Source organism: Austrofundulus limnaeus, unplaced genomic scaffold (genome assembly GCF_001266775.1).
Source record: "Austrofundulus limnaeus strain Quisiro unplaced genomic scaffold, Austrofundulus_limnaeus-1.0 Scaffold109, whole genome shotgun sequence".
Lineage (NCBI taxonomy): Eukaryota > Metazoa > Chordata > Actinopteri > Cyprinodontiformes > Rivulidae > Austrofundulus > Austrofundulus limnaeus.
In genome coordinates this window covers 1,489,639-1,510,674 of record NW_013952511.1, presented here as the reverse complement: position 1 = coordinate 1,510,674, position 21,036 = coordinate 1,489,639, and the positions used below count along the sequence as shown (strand labels likewise).

At 38.8% G+C, this 21,036-nt stretch overlaps 1 protein-coding gene across 1 annotated transcript in view; it reads left to right on the top strand.

The window, feature by feature from the left end:
• Positions 1-21,036, top strand: part of dync2h1 (dynein cytoplasmic 2 heavy chain 1) — a gene marked incomplete in the record, with an annotated part of 120,612 nt that overhangs the window by 8,976 nt on the left and 90,600 nt on the right. The window contains 34 exon segments of the mRNA XM_014014065.1: positions 851-1,046; positions 1,151-1,246; positions 1,606-1,767; positions 1,928-2,026; positions 2,183-2,322; positions 2,591-2,819; positions 3,315-3,442; positions 4,117-4,232; positions 4,497-4,624; positions 4,852-5,001; positions 5,103-5,308; positions 5,624-5,779; positions 5,893-6,007; positions 6,284-6,454; positions 7,690-7,848; positions 8,206-8,274; positions 8,400-8,554; positions 8,986-9,118; positions 9,216-9,333; positions 9,501-9,613; positions 9,770-9,883; positions 10,081-10,231; positions 13,466-13,671; positions 14,434-14,616; positions 14,919-15,101; positions 15,425-15,648; positions 15,911-16,026; positions 17,792-17,991; positions 18,167-18,298; positions 18,425-18,557; positions 18,738-18,945; positions 19,038-19,167; positions 20,003-20,158; positions 20,263-20,522. Of these exon segments, the coding sequence (XP_013869519.1) occupies positions 851-1,046; positions 1,151-1,246; positions 1,606-1,767; positions 1,928-2,026; positions 2,183-2,322; positions 2,591-2,819; positions 3,315-3,442; positions 4,117-4,232; positions 4,497-4,624; positions 4,852-5,001; positions 5,103-5,308; positions 5,624-5,779; positions 5,893-6,007; positions 6,284-6,454; positions 7,690-7,848; positions 8,206-8,274; positions 8,400-8,554; positions 8,986-9,118; positions 9,216-9,333; positions 9,501-9,613; positions 9,770-9,883; positions 10,081-10,231; positions 13,466-13,671; positions 14,434-14,616; positions 14,919-15,101; positions 15,425-15,648; positions 15,911-16,026; positions 17,792-17,991; positions 18,167-18,298; positions 18,425-18,557; positions 18,738-18,945; positions 19,038-19,167; positions 20,003-20,158; positions 20,263-20,522 (5,235 nt within the window).

Genomic DNA, 21,036 nt, shown 5'->3' with positions numbered 1-21,036 from the left:
AATTAAAACAATAGTCTTCCAACAGCATAACAAAAAACTTCAACTCACTCCTGAGCGACAATTCTCATGAATGCTCATTACAGGAATTCATATTTTATATTTTATTCATATTTTATTAAATATAAAATTATACATAATGTGTTTGCACTGAATAGTTATAATATGCTGATGTTAAATATTTTTTTCACTATATCTGACTCAAGTTTTGCCAAAAAGGTTTTTTTTTGTCAAATACTAAAAACACTAAAATGACAAATATCAACTACAGAAAAGCTGTTCAATATCTAAACTGTGTACTTTGACTAAGAACATGGACACAGTGTATAGTGTTACGACTATACTATACTGTGTATTTGTGTATGGTGGGCGGATGGTAAGAGTTATTGTGCATTTATCGTTATCCAGGTGAACTGGTCAATATATCGCAATATTGATTTTAGGCCATATCGCCCAGCTCTACTTCACTGCACACTCATCTTATTGTCTCTTTAATCTCTTGAAACTTAGTGAGGTTTGCCTGTAATATTTTTAGTTTTGTTTTCTACTGTGCTCACTTCAAATTAAGGTCTCATCTAACTGTGAGAATGGTCCCTGGAACCCATTTTACATCACAACTATCAATAATGTATTGCTGTGTAAACCAGCACGGCAGATTGTAACTTACTGGATTTCCTCTAAAAGTATAAAATCAATATCCCAAAATATTTAAACAGTACACAGAGTACATAGACACTTCCAATAGAGTGTTTGTTTCATAAGTGATTAAAGGTTTTAGATGAGTGGGTTCCTGTTGTGAAAACGCTTCACGTTCTGCATTTGTGTAAATATTCTTTTCTCTCCATCTGTGCAGTCTTCAGGCCAGTAGCTGTGTGATGGAACTGGACCACGTGGATGGCAGTCTGAAGATCCAGTACTCAGACAGACTGGTCAGCCTGCTCCGGGAGGTCAGGCAGCTTTCAGCTCTGGGTTTTCCCATCTCAGCCAAGATACAGCAGGCAGCAAATACAGCAGATAAATTCTACAGGCAAGCTGTTGTCCTGAAACAGGTGAGAGGGGAGGAGACAACCCATGATATCTTCTGGTTTATGTTTGTGTGATTGTTCAGAGCTGTTACACAATGCTCCTGTAACAAAGCACCACTGTGCTGTAGGTGGCCCATTTTTACAACACCATTGACCAGCAGATGATTCCTTCTCAGAGACCCATGATGCTTAGTCTTGCTCTCGCTTTTGAACAAGTCATCAAGGTAATGTCTTCTTCTGGAAGGAATAGTTTTGTAAGGTTTGTTAATTAGCTGATGACTTACCACCTCTGAATACAGACTTTTAAGTTTATGTTCAGTATAAATTTAGAAATTATTGATGTTTTCTTCAACCTACCTTTACAGAAATGCAGCTAAATAATTTTTAAAGTCAATTTGATTCAAGATGTTTACATCACAAAGTGGCACGTTCCTGTTTCAGGATTCTTTCCAGTTGCTCATGATCCATTTCAAACACAACATATTCAGAAGAAGAAAATTGTTTGTTAGCTTAAAAAAATGCACACGAAGCTGGTTTTATTTTACAGACTATGAATTATCCTGCTGTTTCTGTTGTTTACCAGAACCCTCGTTCCCAGTCAAAAGAATCAGGAGGTAAACTGCAGATCACCTGGGATAATCCCAAAGAGTTGGAGGGTTACATCACCAAGCTGCAGTCTGCTGCCGAGAAGCTTTCCTCCGTGAACAGAAAGTTACGAAAATGGCACACTGACTTCATTGACAAGGTGGTAGCTGTTGTAGCCCAGAGGCAGTAATCTCGACAGTAATCTGAATGATCGCTATGAGCATATGCATTAGGAGACACATTATTTCCCCACTTAATCAGGCTGTAATAACTTGACTCCTTTGTGCATTTCTGTCCTAACCTCTGGGTACATTTCTCAGGTGGTGACACTTATGAATGTTGATCTACTGAAGCATCAGCAGCGATGGAAAGATGGACTTCAGGAGCTTCGTACTGGCTTTGCTACTCTAGAAGCTCAGGTATCCCTGACTTATATAAATCTTTGCTGCTTTAGGACTTACTACTTAATATGTCCTTCAGTTACTGCTTTCTATTCTTTCTTAAAGCAGTCTGAGTAAGACATTTGTATTGCTTTTATTTGGAGAGCTAATACGTGCACACGTGTGTGAACACAGGGCTTCAGGAGTGATGACATGCAAGCGTGGCGTCAGCACTGGAACCATCAGCTCTACAAGGCCCTCGAACACCAGTATCAGACTGGACTAGAGGCTCTAAACAGGAACTTGCCTGAAATTCACATCGACCTCATTTTCAAGTCAGTGCACACGTTCTCAGTTGTGTTGCTTTCGGTATAACTGTCTGTTCTGTACTGTAACTTTTCTGCGTGTTTTTTTTTAGCTATTTGTGTCCTTTCATGGCACTAACTTTTTACGTTAAACAAATGACAGCATCGCTTTGCTTTCCCCCCACCTCTTGGTTTTCTCGATTCTTCATTTCAGCATTCCCCTCTGCCTGTCTGTCATTTTCTCTTTTAATTCGTCTTAACTTATATCCTTTTTAAACTATTCTTTTCTTTTCAAAAGGCAGGGCCGTCTACAGTTCCGTCCGCCCTTTGAGGAGGTGCGAGCGCGATATTTCCGGGAGATGAAGCGTTTTATCTCGATCCCGAACCAGTTTAGAGGAGTCAGTATCCAGGGGGAGGAGCTTATCTTTAACATCATGATTGACAGAAACGCCTCTGGGTTCCTTACCATTTTCAGCAAGGCTGAAGACCTCTTCAATCGCCTGCAGGCTGTACAAGACATTTTTAAGGTGCTTCATCATTAGATAATTTCATAGCTGTAATAATCTTTCTAAGAATTTATCGTTAACTTTTCTGTCAGTCGAAGTGCTAAGGTGTCCATTTGTTTTAAATGAATCAAGAATAATGTTTACTACTGACATTTGTTTTGCTCAGTGAAGCATTGTTTTGTGCAATAGTTCATTTGTTTTCTTTGAAATAATGAAACTTTGATCAGTCATGCTTCTCTATTCAATGCACAGAAACTCATTGTATGTTTCAGCCCACATTTCCCCTTTTTTGTCCCTCTTAATGAACAGAGACACAAAGTTGGTAACCTTTTCGCTTTTGCCTGAAGTCTTGCATGCCTAAAGCACAGGGGGAAGCCCTCAGCTAAAATCATACTTCCCTTTCGTCCCCCTTTTTAGTTCAGTTTTATGTCGTCATTTTTGAGCAGTTTCTGTCACCTTTCATACGGTCACATTTAAAAACAGGAAATACGTATGTGTGCGTATGGGTGTATGTAGGAATGGGTTGTGCTTGGCCAGGTGGATTTGGAGAAGTTGGTGGAGAAGTATCTCAGTTCTGTTCAGGACTGGGAGAGAAATTTCAAGGCCCTGAAAGCTAGAGGGAAAGAGTCGGAACGCCTGCCCAGGTACTTTTCACAGTCAAGAAATTAGGAAACAAACACATTTTTAATAAAAGAGTAAACACAACAAAAATATGTGTTTGACACAGTTCTCAGCTGGTATTAAAGGAGACATGTCATGCTTTTAAATCTTTCTTTTTCACATTTAAAACAATCAGTTGGGGGTCTATAAGTGGAATTGCAATGCTTTGGTCTGAATTCCTCCTTATTGTAACTCCACAAGCCCCTCTTTCACCCCTTTTCTGAGGTGTGTCTCAGAGCAACTCGTTTTGATGCTGTCTCTTTAAATCCAAAAGAAGGCACTTCACAGCCAATTTAGTTTGATAGAGGGGCTTACAGCTATACTTTTTATTTGACAAATTAATTAAAAAGTAAACAAGGGAAGCCCATCCAGCCTTACATGTTGGAGCTAGTTAGAGAATGTCATAGAAAATTGAGCAAACTGAACAGATTGAAAAATATGACCCAAACAGAATATAACAATATCTATGCAGCACCGGGAGAGACTAAAGTCAAATTTTCTGCACTCCTAGAGACTCCAAGTACACAGCAAAATGCATTTTAACAACTAAAAAACTTGATTTTGCACAACGTGTCTCCTTTAAAGAACAAGAAACTTACACCTCTGTAAAAGAGTTTCATACATTTTGAGTTTCAATGATCCGTTCTGTTTTTGTCAGTCAGGAGAAGGTGGACTGTATTATAGTCAACTGTGAGCCAGTTAAAGCCACCATTGACGATCTGATCCAGAGGCTGTTTGACATGCTGCTCTCATCACTCAGAAAGTCTGTACAAGGTGGGCACAGACACATGATGCTTACTTCTTAGTCTCAAGTTATTGGAATGAGTTTCTTTTTTTTTTTTGTAACAATGAAAAGAGGGTTCTAAAACTTTCACTTTACAAGCCAAATGTATTTTCCCCAGTAATTTCTTCTGTTTGGTATTCTGCTTTTTTATTTTCCTTTTTGGTTTTGAGTTACTTCGCCTCCGATCTCATTTTCTTGTTCTGTTTTTATTTTCCCTTTCCTCTTCTGCATTATCATGCATACACTGGTTTCAGGCCACACACAGGCCATAAACAGTTTTGTGTCAGAATCAATGGAGGCCTTGTCCTCACGACCCGAGAGCATGGAGGAGATTGGGGCGGCTAATGGCAAATATAACCAGATACTCACCCGCAAGCCAGAAGTAAGATATGTTCACTCCCAAATCTAGAACTTCTTAAAAAAAAAACAGTATTGAAATGCTTGATTTAAGAAAAGACTGTTCTGTTATTCTGCTTCCAGTCAGAAAACAATTTAAAATACATACATAAGCAAATTTAAGACAAGTGTACTCTAATTCAGTGTAAGATGAGCCAGTTGTTTGGTATGTAACTGGAATAAAACCATTCTTGATATACTGTATGTGTATAGGTCTTGCCTCAGTTCCAGTTTGCTGAGGAGAAGAATCGCCTGCTGCGAGCTGTAGCCGGGGCAGGCCTGGACTCTCTGTCTTCGCTGAGAGCCAAGTGGGACAAACTGGAGCTGGTCATGGAGAGCCACCAGCTTATGATCAAAGACCAGGTGACATCATCTCAAACAGAGACTCACCGTTTTTCACTCGGCAGCCCCTGTCTTTTGCCGTGTTCAGTTATGTGTTCTCATGCTTGTTGCATGTTTTTTAGGTGGAGGTGATGCGAAATCATGTGGCAGGGCGCATTAACGCCTACAGGGCCGATCTGGAGCGGTTTAAGGCCCGCTGGGATCAACTAAAGCCTAAAGATGAGATTCTGGAGACCGGTGATCACGCTGCTCTGCTCGCATGTCTTCAGACCATTAGGGACAAACAGCAGGAGTTTCAGGAGCTTGAGCTTGTACACAATAAACTGCTGTAAGTTTATAAATCTGTATTTTTTTCCCCATACTGAGAGGTTCAAGACTGCCAAAATACCCCTCGCAATTTATGATGTGACAAAACGTGCCCTATTTGTGTGTTTTATTCTACTGAAATGATGACATTTAATTTATTATTGATGTCCTCTCTTCATTACATTACAGCCCAGGGCATTATGAACAGAGCAGCTGCTACATTGTATAATCAAATCATGTTCTGCTGTCCTGCATCTTGACAGTCAATAAAATAAAAAGTACAGCTTGTAACATCTTTACTGAGGCAAAAATAATAAAAGTCCTCTTCTTTCTGCAGGGAAGACTGTACCTATTTTGATCTGGAGCCTCCAGACTTCTCCCTGGCGGAAGAAACAAAACGAGACATGGCAGAGTACAGCCAGATGTGGGGTCTGTATGAGGAGTGGCAGCAAGGTTTCACTGAGAAGGCCCAGGAGGACTGGATCTCATTCAGGTGAGCGTTAACATAGGCCGGCAGGATTTCAGTATTATTCTGAAGTTGTATCATTGCTGTGTAAGTTGGTGTGAATCAATGTGTCCAATTTGTTTCTTACTTATAAACTGTAGGAGTAAGACGTACGTGTTTGAGGAGTTTTTGTTTATGTGGCAAGAACGGTTAAGTAAACTGGAGCAACCTACTGCCTTGTCTGTTAAACTACAAGCAGAAGTGGACAAATATAAGGTATTTAATTGTACTTTTACAGATGTCTTTTTCTCCTTGATACAGTGTATTTACACTTTAAGTCATGTAATCTCTAACTAGTGTTCAGAAATTTGAATACTTTTTACTTCAAAACACACATTTTTTAGTCACTTCAAATATTTCAGCTCCCAGCTGCAAGAAAATTTTATTGTAATTAAGAATGACTTTTATTCTTATGAAAGTGAGTCAGTTATTTAGCAGAAATAAAAGAATACAAGGTAGTGCTTCATTTCTTGACTTTACTTGCATGTGTAGAACATGGTGCCTGTGCTGAAGTACGTACGAGGGGAGCACCTTTCCCAGGATCACTGGTTGGACATGTTCCGTTTGTTGGGTCTTCCACGGGGGACAACACTGGAAAGACTAACCTTTAATGACCTCCTCGGTGTGGCAAATACCATCATAGAAAAGGCACTGGAGCTTAAGGTTCGTACAAACAGTGATCATTAAACGGATCAGAATAAATGTAAAAAAAAAGTTTTCTGCTTAGTCATTTAAATATTGTTTGAAATAAAGTTACTAACTGACTACTGCTTGATGTACATACATTTGTTATTGTTTGTAACAAAGTAAACTTTGTCTGCACTTAAATGTTTTGACTACTTTTTATGAATTGTGCTTTTATGTTTCAAAAGCATGTCTGTGTTTTGTTTCATCTTGCGTCCACAGAAGTCTACATTTGATTCCCACATACAGGGTGTATCAGAAAAAAGGATACTCTCAGAAAAAACGCCATAAAATTAACATAGATAATAATTTTGAAAATGTGGGCATAACCTTTGGTAGAGGGGATCATTCTGCTTCGAATGACACCAAAATCGCTTCACGCTCCAAAAAGCAGGGACAGTTGGAAATTTACAGAATTCATGTCCTTTGCACAAGGAAATGTGAGGGTTAAAATATGATCTGTCACATAAAATTAAAAGTTTAGATGGTGTTTTACACGCATGCCAAGGCGTTTTTAAAACAATTAACCCTTTCATGTCCTAACGTCGAAGCTAATGTATCTCATTTTTGAGTGGATCAAAACCAAGGGTTAACAAACACATGATGTGGCCGTACACAAGTCAATCCAGCCAACTAACATTACATGTAATGGACTGTACATGTACATTACATGTACATGTACATGTATTCAGTGGGTATAACATGTAATTATTCCATAACCTGGTACAAGATCATGTGATCGTGTGGTTATTGTTGGTTATGATCCACTCAAAAATGCAATATTTTTGTTTCGACGTTAGGACATGAAAGGGTTAATTATTTAAAAAACACCTTGGCATGCTTGTAAAAAACCATCTAAACTTTTAATTTTATGTGACAGATTGTATTTTAACCCTCACATTTCCTTGTGCAATGGACATGAATTTTGTGAATTTCCAACCTTCCCTGCTCACTGGAGCGTGAAGCCTTAACTAAGATTTTGGTGTCATTCGAAGCAGAATGATCCCCTCTACCAAAAGTTACGCCTACATTTTCAAAGTTATTATCTTTGCTAATTTTATGGCAATTTTTCTGAGAGTATACTTTTTTCTGATACACCCTGTATAGCAGGTGTGAATGATGTGTTTGATGAGAGCTAAGAGTTTGTGCTCTCTGTCTTAGAGAAGTGACGCAGGGGTGAGCATTTTGTGTCTTAATGCATGTTTCTTTTGTAGGATTTGAACAGTCGCGCTCAGGCAGAGGTGACGATCAGAGAAGCTCTCAGGGAGCTGGATTTGTGGGGTGCTGCAGCTACCTTCACCCTAACTGAGTACACAGACAACAGTGGGCGCACACTAACCCTCATCAAGGACTGGAAGGATATAGTCAACCAGGTAAAAATATATGGAACAAAAAATAACAACAAAAACAACCACATTGATTTATCTACTATGGTAGTCCCCAACCTGTTCTCCTAAGATGGGAACCACTGATGTAGTATGTGCAAGCACACAAACACATTTGCTGCATAACATGTCTGCATATTGTTTTATGTAAAGAGTACATAATATGAATTAAAGTAATATATTACTGGCACACATTATTGTCCAGGAGCTAATCTGCTGTAACTTTAAATCAGAGAGACATGAAAGGCACAAAAAATGTCTTCAAGAAGTTTTAGGGCACATCTGCCTACATTTAAAGTTTAAGGATTAGCAAACAAGCTTTTTTTATCCTTTTTACACCTACAGGTGGGAGATAACCGCTGTCTGCTGCAATCCCTGAAAGATTCACCCCACTATCGCAGCTTCCAGGACAAGGTCAGATCAAAGGATTCAAATTTACAACACAGATAGAATTCCCTTTTTACTAGTTGCATAGCTTTTCTTTTTAAGATTTTAAAGCAGCAAACACATGTTTTCCATAAATACTGTTGTGTTTTCAGGTTGGTCTGTGGGAGGTTCGTCTGTCAGACTTAGACGAGTACCTGCTCAGTCTGAACACCATTCAGAGGCGCTGGGTTTATCTGGAGCCTATTTTTGGGCGAGGAGCATTACCTCGAGAGGAGGCCCGCTTCAAGCGAGTAGATGAAGACTTCAGGTACTTTGTACTTTACTTTGAGAGCCACAGTTTTATACCAGATACAGTGTCAAATAAGATGCCAGTACTTTCAGCTCATGTCCCAGTTCTGTTGTTCAAACCACAAGGCATGATGAAAGTGCCATTAGATAAAATGTATTTTTTAGCATTGTTTTACCAAGCAAGTCCCAGTGAGATCACAGATCTCTTTTTCAAGCGAGGCCTGGGCCTGAAGGTACATACTTTTGTGCTGAGGGAAAAACCGGAGTACCCGGAAAAAGCCCACACAAGCACGAAGAGAACATTCAAACGGTGTTCAAAAAAACCCCAGGTCTGAACCAGGGATCAAACTCAGGACCATTTTGCTGTGAGGCGTTTGTGCTAACCACTGAGCCGTCGTGCTGCCAATAGAGTATATTTTAAGCATGATACAAATTTATTTATGTTGCCAGGTCTATAATGTCAGATATTCAGAGGGACAACAGAGTTGTTTCTCTGAGCTCACGAGCTGGCATCAGAAACTCCCTCGTCACCATTCTGGATCAGCTTCAGCGCTGCCAAAAGTCACTGAATGAGTTCTTGGAGGTACGCACACATATCCGTTTCTCCGTACAGATTTTACACCTTTATTCAAACATTAGGACATGCTGTCACTGGCTTTGTGTGTTTGTGTTTCTTGCAGGAAAAGCGCTCTGCCTTCCCACGTTTCTATTTTATAGGAGATGATGATCTTTTGGAGATTCTGGGACAAGCGACCAACCCAAGCGTCATCCAATCACACCTCAAAAAACTGTTTGCAGGTTTGGATTCCTTGTTTGTTAGTTTTTTCGTATTCTCTGTTTCATTCTTTTAAAGTTCAGTCCTGTTGTGTTGTTTTTCCTTCATTCTACTGTTTTATTTACTTCTTTGAAAAACAGAAAATTGTTTTAGACATTGAGCATTGTCTGCATGTGTGTTATGAATGCAGGCATCCACAGTGTTGTATTTGATGAGCAGTGCCAGAACATTGTTGCAATGTGTTCTTTGGAGGGAGAAGTAGTTCAACTCAGAAATTCTGTACACATCTCCAGTCTGGTTGAGGTAAAGTTTTTGGCATTCTATATTTTTTTGTGTTCTTGAGTGGGTGCCAAAGCTTGCGCTAAAAATCACCAGTCGTTTTCTGTTAAAAATGGTAATATTTTACCTTTATTTGTACACCTCAAGATGGCAGCTCATACATTGTTCACGTCTTTCCAGGTTTGGCTGAGTGAGCTGTCTGTGGAAATGAAGGAGACTCTTAAGCATCTGCTGCATGAATGTCTGACTGCAGGGAGGAAAGGGGAGGTGGACCCCTCACGCTATCCATCACAGGTGCCCACAAATATTTATTCCAAAAAAAAAAAAAAGGTTTTTTTTCTTTTCTTTGTAAATGTCCTCAAAAGCTTGCAAAGTTTTTGTTGACTTGTTTGTATCACTGTGCTACTTAGTTTTCTATAATGTAAACATTTTCACAAGTTATGCATTTTCTTAAATGTCAATCAAAAGTGTGTGTGTTTTTTTTTTTGTAGATTTTGTGTCTGGCTGAGCAAATCCAGTTTGCAGAAGATGTGGAAAGAGCAATGAAAGAGCAAAATTTACACCAACTGGAGGTTGAGCTCAATAGCAAACTGGAGCACTACACCACAGTGGAGACCAGCTCGGATGACCATTCTAACACAGGTGGGTTTTTGTATCATGTGCATGAACAAAATAAGTGTGCAGTTTCTCTTAGACCTGCACCAGATTCTTTCTGTCATTCTGAAGTTTGTTTCATCCATGTAGATTGAAAGTGATTCACACAAAATCAGGATAATAAACAAACAAACCTTTAAGATTGAATGTTTTCAATTAGCACAGCATGGAGAACACCAGTCAGATATTACACACTTTTGAGTTAACTTTTATCAGTTTATTGATTTTGTGGGAACACACAGTTACTGAACTTTTAAGTTATGTTGACATTAGGGCTGGGCAGTATGACCTCAAATTCATATTACGGTATAAATTGAATCCCTTCACGGTAACGGCATATATCGCGGTAGAAAATTTTCATAAAAAGCAAAGATAATGTAATTTTAGAGCAATTATTTTGAAGAAAACTGTAATCATAATCAAACTCAGCGTTTTTGCTGTAGTGTAAATGAACATAACAGAAGCGCTTTGTACTAGCATGTGTTTAGGCAGCTCTACATGTCTACCACATAAGATTCAAGGATTTCTCAAACTTGCATGAATGAGTCAAAGCAACGCTGTACGTTTTTGTCAGTCCGTCCGTGCATTTTCTGCCATTTATCTGGGGTCGGGTCGCAGGGGCAGCAGCCTAAGCAGAGAGACCCAGACTTTCCTCTCCCCAGCCACTTGGGCCAGCTCCTCCGGGGGAATCCCAAGGCGTTCCCAGTCCAGCCGAGAAACATAGTCCCTCCAACGTGTCCTGGGTCTCCCTCTGGGCCTCCTCTCAGTGGGACGTGCCCGGAACACCTCACCAGGGAGTTGTCCAGGAGGTTTCCTAACCAGATGCCCGARCCACCTCAACTGGCTCCTCTCGACGTGGAGGAGCAGCGGCTGTATGTTTTGATGAGGGAATATTAAAACATGATGTAAAGCTTAAGGAATCAATTTTGCATAATCCCCCTCCCCCTTTAAAAGTTTTACAGAATAACGTTTTTGTTTAAAAAACCCATTAAATCTTTAAAAAATATGAAATTTAAGACTCAGCTCTACTCATTGATATTAAAAATGAGCAAGGCTTGAATACTTGATTTGTGTTTTATGGAGCATTTTTACCACATTTTATTGTTTATTCTACTAACCATGACTAAAGTCACCCTTTGAGTATGAAGACTTACTTTTATTACTTTTTGTTTTGTAATTCATTTTTTGCTGCTCAGCACTGTGATGCAAATTTTGTTGTTTATAAAGTGCTACATAAATAAAACTGACTTTAACGTTCAACCTCTGTGAAGTACCTTTAGCTATAAATGAACTCAAATGGTCTGAAGTGTAAAATTTTCTTTGTTTAATTTTAGTTCATACTTTCTATCTTTACCTCATACCTAAATCCCAGATAGATACAACAAACGGACACAACAGAGACCTTTTTTATGAGGTTTAAAAATGTTTGCAGGTATTTGCTTCACATTGTTCCTCCCTCGGTCTCTCTTTTGGGCTGTTAGTGATTGCACTGTGATCAAAATGATGGGTTTTTACAGAGGACTTGGAAAATAATCCACTTCACTGATCTACTTTGTATTGTTTCAGAGGGGCAGTACCTTTTTAAAAGTGTGCACCGAGAGGTTGACACACGACTGAATACGCCTCCACATAAAATATGATGGCTTCACTTTTTGTAAAAAAAAAACAAAACTGAACCTTTCTATTTGTGCGTGACATAAAAAACATCTACATAAGGCTGATAATAATCATGTTTGCTGTAAATGCAAATCTCTGGTGACATAAAATGTATCCGTAAAATAAAATCTTGTTTATCTTCTGTAAAAGGAAACTGGAGACATTTTTTGGACTTCATGACAGTTGGACATCAGCCAAATGTGATTTTAGGTTTTTCAGCATGGTTGTAAAATACCACTATGTATTTCTGATTATTACTATTAAACATGGACAGAAAACTCGGTCCATTCTGGGAACATCTTGCATAGAAAAACTCTATTTATATCCTATAACAGAAATGCTTTCCCAGATACCATCTCATTACATTATTGGCTCTCCTAAATATAAAAAAAGGTATATGAAGAGACTGTAGAGTGTTCACACTAATTAAAGCCGCTAAAGTAATGCCACTAGGGGTAATCTAATTTCTTAATTTACATAAAAGAGCCATAAACCAAGAAGGAAGAGGGGGACTTTTCTCCTCCTTTGGCACAAAGGCGAGACAGTTTGGCATGCATTTGGAAAGATTTTTAAGTATGCTTCCAGGGCTGACTTCAGTAATTAATTACTTCCAACAAAATATTAAAGGCAACTGAAGAAAATATATTATCTGAAGTGTAATTTGAACTCTAGAAACAGATATTAAAAGGCAGGTTATAAAAAGTCCTTTTATTTTGTTTTCTGATTTTTAAAATAATCTTTGGCAGTTTACATGCTGATTGTAATAAAAAGGACAATTTGATTTTTCTTTTGTATGAAGGTGGGGCATTTTTAGGCAAAAAATAATCCAGAGTAATTAAATATTTGTGCATCTGTTAACTTCCTATTGTTCTGTTTTTAAGTCATTATTTTTCACAATTTCAAACAAATTCTATTATAACCAAGCTTAATTGTGTATTGTTTACACATCTGTACTTCTAAAGTATTCTTATTGTAATAAAATATATTCATGTTAGCCAGTCTTCTTGTCAGAACCAGTCAACTAAGTAACCTTGCTGAATACTGTTTAAATAAGGCCTAAAACGATAACAGTAATGATTACAATCATTTGGAAATAAAATATTATCAGAAGTGTTCACTGAAGGGTACCACAAGATTTGTATGCAAACAATACGATCCACAAGCATAAAGCAAGATTTGTATGTACAGCAAGATTCACAAATGCATAAACAGTTTTTTATGTGCACACCAAACTGCACAAGTAGAAATAAGCTATGCAAATCAAATGTCCATACACAAATTGTCTGCTGAATCAGACAATGCAGTGCGCTGTTCAGCTTGTCTGTGCATTTCTCTTTTGAGACATTTTACACTCAGCCTTCATAAATGCAATGCTGCATTCAAGGTTGGTGAAAAGCTGGGACATTCGAGCCACCATAACAGAGCTAAAGTGATGCAAAAACTTGTATCTTTTTATGTATAGTTACATAACTTATAAATGTTACAGAGCTGACCGTTTTTTTTTTAAATTTCTGTTTGTGTAACCGAACCTAAAATACTGAAATCTCTGATTGTCTCCCTGTTCAGAGTCCAGCATCCTGCAGCTGAAGCTGAAAGCTTTGATTCTGGACATTATTCATAACATCAGCATGGTGAAGCAGCTGAACCAGGCAGGCGTTATCGGTGCCGATCATTGGGCCTGGAAGAAACAGCTTCGCTTCTACATGGGAACAGACAAATGCTGCCACATACACATGGTGGATGCACAGTTTAGCTACACATATGAGTACCAGGTGTGTTGAATTCATATATTGTATAGAAGAAATTATTTTAAAAATATGTTTAACAGTCTCTCTTTCTCCAGATGAATTCCCTACAGTGGTCAATAATCCTGACAATGTTGCATTTATTGTTGTTGGATATTTTCCCCTGTCAAGTAAAATAAATTCAATCTGGATGCTCAGAAATCAATAACAGTTTAAATGAGAGACAAGATTATGCATTCTCTAGAATACCCTTCAGCCGCTTGTTTTTCTTACTACAGAATGACATACTGAGCACACACTTTATATTTTTCTATGGCAGATCACTATTAATGAACACCGGTCACCAGTGGGTTTTAGTAAATAAAATGCTTGTGCTGAGATGTGCCCTTTCAGCTCCATCCATCTTGGTAACAGACTTTAAATAGCACAGCTTCTTAAATGTTGTGTTGTTATTTATTAGGCTCTCATGTCAACATTTTTATACTTCTATGAATATGAAATGTATTTTTTTTACCTTTTGGGGGCACTGTTAATACAGAGATAAGGAGCTCAGAACTTACCTTGCCTCTGCACTTTTCTGCAAACACATTCTAGACTCTCACTCTTTATCCATTTCCTTCAGTTGTCCTTCCCTTTTTTGTTTGTTTTAATTCCTTCTTCAAGTTTCTGACTTCTTTTAATGTCTCCAATGCCCTTCCACTTATATCTTCCCTTCTGTCTAATCATCACTTTACCTTTCCGGTTTTTATCACTGACTTTTTCCTTTATCTTACCCCCACTGTCTCACAGGGCAATGCAGCTAAGCTGGTGCACACGCCGCTGACTGATAAGTGCTACCTGACTCTGACCCAGGCCATGAAGATGGGGCTTGGTGGAAACCCCTATGGGCCCGCTGGCACCGGCAAGACAGAGTCGGTCAAAGCCTTAGGGGGGCTCTTTGGTCGACAGGTTTTGGTGTTCAACTGTGATGAGGTAAAAATAAATTTCTTATGAGGGGATGGCAGGTTTAACATTTAACAAACATTAACACTTTATTCAAAATATAAAGTTATAAAAGTAAAACATATGTTTTACAAATAGTCTAATTACTAGTTTAAAGTATGTATTGAGGTCATTTCAGTGTTCCTAATAAAGATAAAAAACGCTCAACACGAGCAACAAATTAGTACATTTGCTTTTTGAATTATAAACAATAAAACTTAAAAAAAATTCAGGACATGGCAAGATCTTTTACAAGTTTTTCTCTTTGTTTTTTTTCTTTTGTGTGTTTCCAGGGTATCGATGTGAAGTCAATGGGACGAATATTTGTTGGTTTGGTAAAGTGTGGCGCATGGGGCTGCTTTGACGAGTTTAATCGTTTAGAGGAAGCAGTGCTATCAGCAGTTTCCATGCAGATTCAGGCCATTCAAGATTCCCTCAGACATCACAAAAACACTTGTGAACTGCTGGGGAAGGAGGTCAGAAAATAGAAGTAGTAAAATGCCAACAAAAACAAACAAACAAAAAATATTTTGTTTTCAAGTATGGAAACCGATAAAGCAGTACCCAGTTGTTTTGCTATTTTAGAATCATCTTTTTGGTATTCTGTTCAGTGTTTTGGCTGATTTGTCGTTACACTGCTTTTCCTTTACTATCAGTCTTCTGTCAAATTAAGCTGCTAATAATCTGTAATATATTCAAGAATTTTGTAGAAGTTTATAGAACCTCTTATTAACAAAAGTTGAAACTATATTTATACAAATATAGAAAACATTTTATCTCTCTTTTCTTCATCCTTTAGGTGCAATTGGACCCAAACTCTGGGGTGTTCATCACATTGAACCCAGCAGGAAAGGGCTATGGAGGCAGGCAGAAACTCCCAGACAACCTGAAGCAGCTATTCAGGCCTGTGGCCATGAGCCGGCCCGACAACGAGCTCATTGCCAAAGTCATCCTCGACTCAGAAGGCTTCAAAAATGGAGAGCTACTGGGAGGCAAATTGGTTGCAATCTTTAACCTAGCCAGGTAGGCATTGTGGGTATTGATATAAAGTATTTAAATGTACTGCCAGAATACTTGTTAGCTAATGTTTCATTTTCATGTAATCTGTCTGATATTTTTGTTTGTCTCATCTATAAAGTGTTATTGCTTTCCACTGAGGTTCATAAACCTTGTGAATATATTATCCTTTACTGCACAACCCTGGTACAGTCAGCTAAGACTGTGTGTTTTTGAAAAAAAAAAAGAAAAGAAAAGAAAAAAAAGAGGTCTTTATTTCTCTTTGCAGGGAGTTGTTGACACCTCAGCAGCACTATGACTGGGGTTTGCGTGCTCTGAAGACTGTGCTGAAGGCCTGTGGCAGTCTCCTGCAGCAACAAAGGAGAAGTCATGACAAGGAGAAGAGTAAGTCTTCTCCCTTTGGATTTTTTTTATTTTTTATTCCGGGGCGTATTACCTTCTTCAATACTGCAGTGTGTCAAGAAAATTATAAGGAAGCTGATGCTGCTCTGGCTGTTACCTTAACTAACTGTATTTGCTGCCCAACACATATTCAAACCTAAAACACGTTCACAATCTACATTTTCAATACACATAAACAGTGTCACAAATGCAGAGCATGAATATTTATGACAATACAGTGCTGTATTGTCATATAGTATTTACGGTTGAATGAAAGCGCTGTTTATTTTAAGTGGGCAAACCTATTTCATCAAGAGGCTGGGATTTATTAAAACCTATTAAAACAATCAGTTTGCTGATTTTACTGATTGTTTCTTTGGGGTTTGAATTGGCGACCCACCAGCTACAGGATGAACCCCTACCACCTGTCACCACTGTCACCCCCTAAACTAAATGAGCTTTAACATAATTTTGTTTGCAGGTCACATTGTGTGTGTTTGTGTGTAGTTGCACCATATTTTTATAACAAAATCGTAAAAATCCTTAATTTCTGTATCCAAAGCTGACTGCAGCTGAATGCAATATGAATTTCTAATTAATTGTGTATTTAGATTAACTATTTGAAACTAGTTTATTGTGGTCAGCTTGCTCAAGACGTCTTGAATAAATATTTCACCTACCTTTGCGTGTTTTATTATGCTGTAGACAGCCAGTAGTTGCTTAATCATCATTCAACTTCTAAATATTCCTTCTTTAATAACTTAAAATGGCAGGCCGATAATATTGCACATTTGCTTGTGTGGAAAGGCTTACAAAGTTTCGATGGGTCACAAACATTCTGACAAAACTTTATAAAATGTGCATTTTTCTGTGGGATTTTGTTGAATTCAATTTGCGTATGCATAAAACTACATTAACGTTTAAGCAAGTCAAAGTCCTACATTTTTTCTTTACATACTTACCTACAGTTCTTTCACTTCTAAATTTTTCCTGTAAAACATTTCCTTTTTTAACTCTAACCCTATATGTTATCCCAAAACGGTATGCTCTTCTACTGTATGTTTGTTCTCCTTTATTCTTTTGTCCTTCCTAGATTTTTGCTTCCCAAATACCTTGCCAGATCCCTACTGTTTTTCTCTGAAGTACCCATTTTTCACCTCCTTCCTCCTCCTCCTCCCTCTCAAATCTCTTGTTAGCTTTCTCCCTGATGCCTGTCTTTTTGTCCTAATCATTCTTGCACATTTCTTCTTTCCCGCCGTCTCCCCTTTTATGTGCTTTCATTTTAATTCTTTCTGCTCTGTCTCCTTATTTTCTCTATTGCTTTTTCTTAATTTCCTCCTTTTCACCCTTGTCAAGTCCTTCTGGTCCACTACTCCACTCTCTAGCAGTCCAACACGCAGACAGACACTTTGTGCACATCTCCTGTCTGCTGATGTGCTCAAGGTTGTCTAGTGTTTGTCTCCATGTAAAGCCTGGCCAAGTGTTGCTGTGATAGAAATATCACCTTTGTGCCTGCTGGGAAAGCCTGTGTTTTAATGTTGAGAACTAAAGTGTTGACAATCTCTGAGATCATGACAGCCTTTAGTAATTAGCACAGTTTTAGAAGGAAACATGTAAAAGTGAAGCAAAATTAGTTTCGTCGAGCCTATTGTTTTATACTGTATTTTCTGGCACCAGGTTTTGTTTTCACCAGTATATGGATTTGTTGTTGTTGTTCCTGTTGTATATAGAAAATAAATCTACACTAGCCTTGTTTCTCATCATACAGTCCAGGAGAGTAATCTTGTGGTGCAGGCGCTGAGACTGAACACCATGTCCAAGCTGACTTTTGCAGACAGCTCTCGTTTTGACGCTCTGGTCAGAGACGTCTTCTCTGGGGTTAATTTCACCGACATGGTGGACCAGATACTAATGGATACATTACAACAAGTCTACAAAGAGGCACAGCTCGAACTTATACCCAGCCAGGTGTGTTCATTATTTCATTCATAATTCATTGTCATGGCATGGGTTGTGACAATAGTAGTTGCATAGTTTGGTGGATGCTTCACTGCAACACATTATTTATAGTCAAACCTTTGAACGGCTTAAGTAAAGGTTGTCAAATAAAAGCAGCCAACATACTCGCTGTTCACTGTTTCAGCTGAAAAAGGCTTTGGAACTAAATGAGCAGCTCAGACAGCGCATGGGTGTAGTCATCGTGGGGCCAAGCGGGGCAGGAAAGTCCACACTCTGGAGGATGCTCAGGGCTGCTCTCAACAAGACCGGCAAAGTGGTAAGAGGAGAATTTCCACTTTGAGTTTTCATTGATTGAAAAGTTTAGAAAATAACAAACAACAACAACAACAACAACAAGATTTCCAGTTTTGTCATTGGAATTTTATTTTGTTGATTTTTATAGGTGAAGCAGTACACAATGAATCCTAAAGCCATGCCCAGACATCAGCTTTTGGGACATATAGACATGGACACCAGAGAATGGTCTGATGGTGTTCTCACACACAGTGCAAGAACTGTAGTCAGAGAACTGCAGGGTAAGATCATAAGAGCATTTTTTTACCAGTCTGTTTGACAACCATCATACATTTGAGTACTTCTTTTATCTAGAACATATCACAATCTCCTCTTTTTACACTACACTAGTGCTTGATAAAGTCATCTCAGAATTATTGTACATTTATTGTATTCTGTGTTTGGATTAATGTGAAATCCAGAGGTGAACTCCTGGATAGTGTGTGATGGAGACATCGACCCAGAGTGGGTAGAAAGCCTGAACTCTGTCCTCGATGACAATCGGTTGTTAACCATGCCCAGTGGAGAGCGCATCCAGTTTGGGCCCAATGTTAACTTCCTGTTTGAGACTCACGACCTCAGTTGTGCCTCACCTGCCACCATATCCCGTATGGGCATGATCTTTCTTAGGTCAGTTAGCCTTTTAAAAACAATTTGGTATTCCTCTGTCTCTTACTTTCTTACCATTCTTTTATTCTCCATTATTCTTCCTGCATTTGAAGTGATGAGGACATTGATGTGAGTGCTTTGGTGAAGTCGTGGTTAAGGCGACAGCCAGACGAGTGTCGTGATAACTTGGAAAACTGGCTGGGGGATTATTTCCAAAGAGCTCTGGACTGGGTTCTCAAACAGGTATTACTTTTATCATCCTACCATTGAACTCTGGCTCAAAAGCTATCAAAAATGTAACTGTGGTAAATTTAAAACTTAAGATGAGGTACTTTGATTGTTAAAACATAAAGCTGAATTAAGGCCCCCACATACTTGGGCGTACCGTGTACAGTCCGTGAGCCACACGGAGTACGCGCATAATGTCTGCTGACGTTTGAGACTTCATACTCGAGCGTACTGATCGCCTGACAAATTCCTCAAGTTAGCTTGCATTTTAGCTTTAAAACAACAAAATAAAATAATTTACCTTACCCAGGGTTTGAGCTATTTCCTCCCACAAATTTGTTGCTCTCTGAAAGTCCTTATATTCTTTCACTGATGTATCTTATAGTATAGTCTTCTTGATGTAGCTTAATGTTTTCTAATCAGCTCCATGAAATACTCTTCAAAATTATACTCCGTTTCATCCACAAATGACACAGATTCTGAACTTTATCTGCTTGTTGTCGCATCCAAAACAGTTTGACGTGAACTCGCTGGGCAGTTTATTGTGCGACACCACAGATGCAGACATAAAAAACTGATCTCTGTGCGGACCTATGTGGTGGATGTCCGCTGTGAGTCCGCACTGAGTCCATGTGGACCTCCGCAAAGCAATGTACGCTCGAGTATGTGGGGGCCTTTACTCCTGAATAATCACCAGTGTTTATTACGATCGTTGTAGCAGCTAATATTATACATAATTTTTGGCAAATCAGTAGACTCAACGAACAGGTCCTAATCATAATAATGGCTTTGTGTTGGTTCGTAATGGTTTAATCTGTGGTGCATCTTATGTTTTCCCTTTGGACACCAGAATGACTTTGTGGTTGAAACTAGCCTGGTGGGTACTGTAATGAATTCTCTATCCCACCTGAATGCTGTGAATGAGAGGGGACAGTTTATCATTGGTCTTCTGAGGGGCATGGGAGGAAACCTCAACATCAAAACACGACAGGAACTTGCAAAGCAGGTGAGGATCATTTTGTTCTTTCAGGAGAAAGATAAACAGCAGATCATCTTTAGGATCGTAATTGTTAATTTGTGCTCTTATTATTTATTTATTTATTTTTGCAGTTGCTGAGCTGGGCGAGGGAGAGTCCACCAGATCCAAAAAAACCACTTGATACCTATTATAATTCTGATAGCGGCCAACTAGCAGCTTATACGTTCCAGCATCCTGAGGATCTCACTTTGGATCAGTTCTTTCACACACACATGCTGCCTGTTATAAAGACTCCCGGCATGCAGAGGGGTTTGCATGGCTTCTCTCCATGGCTTACAGCTCAACACAGACAGCCCTTCATGGTGGTTGGGCCCGAGGGCTGTGGAAAGGGGTAATTATACATGGATTACAACAGTATGCAAACAAAACCAACAAGTAACGAAACATGATATGCAGCAGAGACTGGCTTGTACACACTTAGGTTTTTCTTTGCTGCATGTATTTGCTACATGTATTTACTCACACAATAGCAAAACAGCACGTAAAACTAAAACATCAAGTGATTGATTGGGGCATTTTAAGTAATTGAAATCTATTTTAGTAGTTTGGAATACCCTGCTGAAATGCCATGCTGATTTTCTGGTCAAAAAAAGTCTAAGAAGGTAACTTGTGGATGTTATACACAGATATTTAAGACAGGTATTCTTAACCGTGGACCCTTAAAATGACAAAAATCTCAGCAAAATCAAAGCAACTTTAATTTAAAACTTGACCTTTCTTGTGAAACAGTGACAGCTTAGAATAAGGATGGGATCTGCCCGACTTGTCCGTGTGTGCTTTGTGCGCTCAGGCTGGTGTGTGTGTGTGTGTGTGTGTGTGTGTGTGTGTGTGTGTGTGTGTGTGTG